Source organism: Anolis carolinensis, unplaced genomic scaffold (genome assembly GCF_035594765.1).
Source record: "Anolis carolinensis isolate JA03-04 unplaced genomic scaffold, rAnoCar3.1.pri scaffold_93, whole genome shotgun sequence".
NCBI lineage: Eukaryota > Metazoa > Chordata > Lepidosauria > Squamata > Dactyloidae > Anolis > Anolis carolinensis.
Window position 1 is genome coordinate 60,469 of NW_026943902.1, and position 6,850 is coordinate 67,318.

The window sequence follows — 6,850 nt, forward strand, 5'->3', positions numbered from 1 at the left end:
GGGCACCAGGGTCTCAGTTGGGAGCGTAGCCGGGATTCTCGGAGGCTTTTCCCCTTCGTCGTCACTCTCCTCCACCCGCGTCAGGCTCGTTTGGATCTTGGGCCGGGCACCGGGCTCCTTTCGCATTTCCCTTCCCTTCGGTGCTGGGAGGTCTGCAAAGCCCTGGCTGCTTCCCATGCTCACGTCCCACATTGAGCTAGCCCGGAGTTCCCTTCCTCGCTCCGGCTCCGCCAAAACCGCCAGGCGCTCCATCGCCCTCGACATCACTGCCAGGGTGGTCTCCATCGCCGACATCCTCTCCTCCAGAAACACCATCTTTTGCGGGCCTGGGGAAGGTGAACCTTCCTCTCCTCCGGTGCTATCTCCCCGCACCACTCCGCGCCTCTGGGTTACCCCATTTGGCTGGGCATAAGCGGTGGATGACGCCAGGGCCGCCAGCTGGTGGAACTCAGCGTCCGTCTCGGGAGTGGCCCTTTCCGACCTTCCTCCTCCGGCGCCCAAGAGCTCTTCATCCTCCACTTGCATGTTACACCTCACCGCTACAGCGGGATGGTGTCCGTATTCTTGGCTTAGTGTCAGCTCACCACAGCCGCTCCTGAATGAACACACGAGACTCTCTGTGGTATCACCAGGAACTTTTACTGTAGGAAACATGAACATCAGAAAAGCCAAGAATGGGAGGCTCCGGCCAACCCTCCTTTATATACCCTCCCCCTCATTTGAACAGTCTCTTCCCGCTCAGTAAAACCCCGCGCAAATTCCCCGCCAAGTCCATCAGCCGTTTCTCCTCCGAGTCCTGGGACGCAGGTGTCTTATCACTGTCAGTGACCCTGAAACTCAGAGCCACATCCAGGCTCTAGTAGCAGGGTTCTGACATACAATAGTATGTTGAAGTTCATCATGATATCAATGTTTCTTTTCATTTCAAAGAGAACATTGCCCCACCTTCTTCTGGCCAATCCATTAATTGCAAACTGTAGTGGACCATAAATAGGCTAATACTATACTTTGAGTTATTATCAAAAATGACTCATGAGAAAGAGAATTTATATACCGCCCTCTCTCCCCAAAGGGACTCAGGGCGGTTTACAAGCATAAAAACAGAAGCATACATTACAAGCAACACAATACACTCATTATTAAACAAAATTAAAGACCTATACAACTCGTAAAACAGTGAAGACCATAAGAAACAATCACAATAACCAGAAGGAACAAGAATACATAATCAGATGGGTTGACATGGACTGTTATTAGGGATAGATGATCCTTGTTCAGAATGTTTACGGGCCAGGGGTCGGCAGTACACCTGAGAAAATTATTCAAAGACCCACTGAAACCAGGTTTTCAACTCCTTGCGAAAGGACGACAGAGTAGGGGCTTGCCTAATCTCCTTCGGCAGGAGATTCCAGAGCCGGGGGGCCACTACCGAGAAGGCCCGCTCCCTTGTCCTCACCAGTCGTGCTTGGGACGAAGGTGGGAGCGAGAGGAGGGCCTCCCCGGATGATCTCAGGGCCTGCGGCGGTTCATAGGGTAAGATGCGATCACGGAGATAGGCAGGGCCCAAGCCGTATAGGGCTTTATAGGTCAATACCTGAACCTTGAATTGGGCCCGGCAGTTTATCGGAAGCCAGTGGAGCTGCTTTAATAGGGGCATTGTATGCTCCCTATAACCAGCTCTGGTTAGAAACCTGGCTGCTGACCTTTTGAACAAGTTGGAGTTTCCGGACCATCTTCATGGGCAGCCCTACGTAGAGAGCACTGTAGTAATCCAATCTGGATGTAACCAAGGCATGGACCACCATGGCCAAGTCAGACTTCTCGAGGTATGGTCGCAGCTGGTGCACGAGTTTTGATTGTGCAAAGGCGCTCCTGGCCACCTGAGCCTCAAGCGTCAGCGATGAGTCCAGAAGGACCCCCAGATTGCGTACCTGCGTTCTCAGGAGGAGTGCAACCCTGTTGAGCACAGGTTGCCACCCAATACCCCGATTGGTCCCATGATTGACCAGGAGGGCCTCTTTCTTGTCTGGATTAAGCTTCAACTTGTTAGCCCTCATCCAGTTCATCACAGCTGTCAGGCACTGGGGTTTAGGATCTGGGCGGCTTCCTTGGAGTTCGGTGGAAAAGAGTAATAGAGTTGGGTGTCATTTGCGTAGAGATCGCACCGCACCCCAAAACTCTGGATGACCTCACCCAGCAGTTTCATGTAGATGTTAAAAAGCATGGGGGATAGAATGGAACCTTGCATGACCCGACAGGTCAAAGGCCAAGGGTCCGAGCAGGTATCCCCCAGCTTCACCAACTGGGTGTGATCCCTCAGGAAGGAGCGGAGCCACTGCAAAGCAATGCCCCCAAGACCCATTCCTGAGAGCCTCCAGAAGGATACCATGGTCGATGGTATCGAACACCGCTGAAATGTCCAAGAGAACCAGTAGGCATGCACTCCCCCTATCTAGTTCTCTGCGGAGGTCATCCACCAAGGCAACCAAAGCCATCTCAGTCCCATGACCAGGCCTGAAACCAGACTGTGACAAATCTAGATAAATGGTCTCAAACAAGAATTCCTGGAGCTGGGAGGCGATCACCCTCTCCAAGACCTTGCCCAAAAATGGGAGGTTGGAGATTGGTCGGTATTTGTTTAATAGAGACGAATCCAAATTTGCCTTCTTCAATATAGGCTTTACAATTGGTTTGTTGAGGCAGGATGGTAGATGCCCTTGTTGAAGAGAGGCATTGATGATTCTCGTGAACCAATCAGCCAACCCCCCACTGACCAATTTGATAAGCCAAGTTGGGCAAGGGTCCAAGACACAAGTGGTCGACCTCACGCACCAAGAACCTTGTCAACGTCATCAGGCTGAACAAGTCGAAACGAATCCAAGAAGACCTGACAGACAGGTGCCTTGGTTACATCCTCTGGTACTGCATTAACATCGGCATCTAAGTCGGAGCGCATTCGAGTGACTTTATCTGCAAAGTGATGTGCGAACACACCACATCGGGTTGTCAGGTGATCAGGGGGGCCCTCCCCCTCAAGGGGATGGAGAAACTCCCTGACCACCCGAAACAACTCTCCAGGTCGAGAAGGACTTTCTGGCTGCACGCATTGCCGCGGAGTAGGCCTTAAGAGAGGCTCTAGCCCGTGGATGCTCTTTGAATCCTCCGCCAGCGGCTCTCTAGGCCCCGCCTTGTTTACAAGACAGCTGATGGTGACTACTAATTTATTTATGGCAGATGAAAGGGGGGGACGCAATAAACCATCTGCCCCAATTCTCAATCACTTTATTCACTTCCTGGGAAATCAAAAGTACACGTAACAGTAAAAAATAAGGGCTAATTCTGATGACTATCTTTTCCAGAAAGTGGTTAGATTTACAGGTGTCCTGAAAAGTGTCTATTAACAGAGATCCAACATATGTGAAGATCTGCATCCACTATGCTAACTAAATCAACAGAAAGTGGTTACAATGATGATAAGAATTCCTTCCCCTTCCTTCTTACCTGATCCTCATTGGAGACTCTCCTTGTCCACGGAGATTGCCCCCTTGTAGGAGATGAGCCACTGTATAGAAGGCCATGTAGATAGTTGAATCAGAGAGAGATTCTATCAGCCACTGCTCATCCCAAGGCAAACGAGTACCTAGAAGATGACAAAGTATGTTAATTGTGAATTAGCAGTCTAGGTTTCTAGGCTAACCAAGGTGGGGACATGGGTGGGGAAATTAAAACAGCAATTATTGGGATGATAGTTATTGAATGCCTTAGTTATCAGTAATAAGTATAATACTTTCTACATTTCAGATTAAGATGGTTCACCAGGCATCATCTGAAAATCACTATGTTGGAAGGTGAGGCTGCTCTGAAGGGAAACCTGAAAGGAACATGATTGGTTTCTACAGGAAGTTGAACTAATAATGTCCTGATCAGTAATGAATCTGCACTTCCATTTAAGAGCTGGGAATCTGTAGATGAAAAACTGAGCAACATCATGATCTGACATCATATGGCTCACTTTGCTGCATCCATTGTCTTACTATATGTCATTATACAGTATATTGCAGATTTTTTAAAAACGAAATGAGTCATATCAAACAGTAGTACTCCTGAACAACATTGCATGCTCTTCCTACCTAATCCATATGTTCTTGAACATGCATGTTCCTGCAGCCAGTCTAGAGTAGCTTCAAAATTTCTTCTTGTCTCTTCACAAAATCTGAAAAGAAAAGAGCATTCATCTTTACTGTGTCCCCTGGCTCTATTTTAATCCATGGTTTTTCTGTTCTTGCTCCCCATAACTTACGTTTCAAGATTTTTCAGGCATTCATGAGTCTGTTTCTTCCATGTTTCTTCACCATAATCCAAGTACCTAAAGTCAGGGGAAAACAGTTACAGCAAAGTGGGAAACATGCAACTAACGTAGCTGTATGTTGATTCCCAACTCACCATTGATCACAAAGAGCCACCACACACTCATCGGCAGATCTTGACATGACTTGTTTTTCTGGCTCCATATAGATCATAGCTTCACCCTAGAAGGAAGAGGATTACAAAGGTGAGACAACAAAAATATGTTTTACAGAATAAACAAGTGGCTTTAGCCAAGCAAATACACTCAATTCCATTTAACTAATAAGCTTCTTCAGGTGCTACCTTGAGGTTATCATGAGAGGTCAACTGAGGAATTACAGGAAATTTCAAATTTCCCCCTCTATGGCCCCTTCTACACTGCCACATAATCCAGATAATCAAATCAGATAAACTAGATTATCTGCTTTGAACTCGATTATATGAGTCTACACTACCATATAATCCACTTCAAAGCAGATAATCTACATTTAATATGGCAGCATAGAAGGGACCTAAGAGTAAAGAGTAACATCCACATCCAGAGGGGAAGGCTTCCAATATCAAGCTTCCATGAGGATTCAGTCAGTGTTTTCCTGACCTCAGGGGACAGAAAAAAAAGAAGAAAAAAAAGAGGTTGAGGGGAATTCTGTGCTGGCTATGGATCAAGAATATCTAGAGCCCTCCCATGTTCTTGGCACATGGACAGAGAGAAACAGGTTAAGCATAGGCATAAAAAGGTAAAGGTTTCCCCCTGACATTAAGTCTAAGTCGTGTCCGACTCTGGGGGTTGGTGCTTATCTCCTAAGCTGAAGAGCCAGCGTTGTCTGTAGACAACTCCAAGATCATGTGGTTGGCATGACTACATGGAACACTGTTATCTTCCCGCTGGAGCGATACCTATCGATCTACTCACACTTGCATGTTTTCGAACTGCTAGGTTGGCAGAAGCTGGGGTTAACAGCAGGAGCTCACTCTGCTCCCTGGATTCAAACCACTGACCTTTTGGTCAGTAAGTTGAGCAGCTCAGAGGTTTAACCCGCTGTGCCAGTGAGGGCCCCTAAGCATGGGCATAGATAATCTGACTTGATAAAGCAAACTTGATTTGGTTTTGAATAAGGCTATTCATCTGACTTCAAATATCTTCCCATCCACTACCCATCGCCCTAAAGGGATGCTTTTTAGGATTTCAAAATTGTGTCATTGAATTCTGTTAGTATATGAGGTAGGACTAGGTTTCTAAATCTCAGTTCAAACAAAAAGAAACAGTGAGCTAGGACCCAGCCCATGCTGGAAACAAATCTAATTCACTGGGTGGAAGCACGTGAAAGTTTCTCTACTATATTTTCAGCAGACCTACAGATAGCAAAGATCAATTATTCTAAAAGTGAAAGCGGCTAACCCTCACAAAATGGACTTATTAACATTTATACCTTCTACAACTGTATTAGGGAAGTCAGAGGTGGCCCTCTACTACAATTTCTACAATACCTCACTTCTAACAATACTGAGAGGGAATAATGGGAGTTGTCAGGCAAAATTATGAACAGCCAAACTTTTCATATGCTCCTGGTGTAAGTGCTATGTGTAGTGTGCACTGACAGAGCAAAAGAGACCCCAGACCTTTACAGTTCATGTCACCTAAACTGTTAGTACACTTGACCACCTCTATTAATAATGGTATTCATTAAAAGGAAATGGGGTGAACTGCATGGTTCCTCATACATTCCACTTCTACCATGTACCACCCCAGGACCAAGCATGGAAGCAAGTATAACCTGTAGGGATGGCAACAGGACAGAGAGTTTGATCTTTTATTGGGCTTAGCTCCAGGTGCAATAGGACAGATGCTGCGAAAGCTAAGACTTCAGACTAGACCACATGTGAATCAGGATGTGGCTTGGATGCCTCCACCAGACTAAACCAGAAGGGATCATAACTTTCCACTCTCTGTTCATTGAGGAGGAATCTAATCATGGGATATGTACAAGCTAACCTAAATTAAGAGGATGTGTGGTGAAAAACTGGCAGAAAAACGGAAGAAGTGGCAGTAGTGCTCTTCTGCAAAAGCCCGCCTCCACAGGTGCAAAAGATTCTCATCTGCAATATCTGATGGCATTATCAGGAACAGTCTAGGCGGTATGTATTTCTGAAAGAGGCATGTCAGTGAAGAAGGCTGTGAATAAGTGATTGATAAAGTTAACTAGATAAGCATTGGTTCTTCGCGCCATAACAGGAGACATGTAGACCTCAACCACCTCGACTACATCCAGCTGGGCCAAATAAATCCAGAGGAGTAGGAAGACAAAATAAATTGATGTAAAGATATTAGGGCCTGTGAAATCAAGTGTTATTGTCAATATAAAGAAAGGATTGGTATTGTAGAATACTGAAGGCATGAAAGAAAATGTAGAAACAAAGATTAGGATCATGCTGTCCACATTTACGACTATGTTCAATTATGATACGATTCTGGGTGATGCAGTAGCCACAAGGAAGTCCACCA

General features: G+C 46.2%; 1 protein-coding gene across 1 annotated transcript; it reads right to left on the reverse strand.

Annotated features, from left to right (window-relative positions):
- Positions 1-892: 892 nt before the first annotated feature.
- Positions 893-6,829, reverse strand: LOC134295190 (leucine--tRNA ligase, cytoplasmic-like). Its single transcript, XM_062967065.1, has 4 exons — positions 4,444-6,829; positions 4,301-4,366; positions 4,131-4,213; positions 893-3,640 (listed from the first exon to the last, which is right to left on the reverse strand). The coding sequence occupies exons 1-4, from the start codon at positions 4,518-4,520 to the stop codon at positions 3,498-3,500; spliced, it is 369 nt and encodes a 122-aa protein (XP_062823135.1). The 5' UTR covers positions 4,521-6,829; the 3' UTR covers positions 893-3,497.
- Between the last annotated feature and the right edge of the window lie 21 nt (positions 6,830-6,850).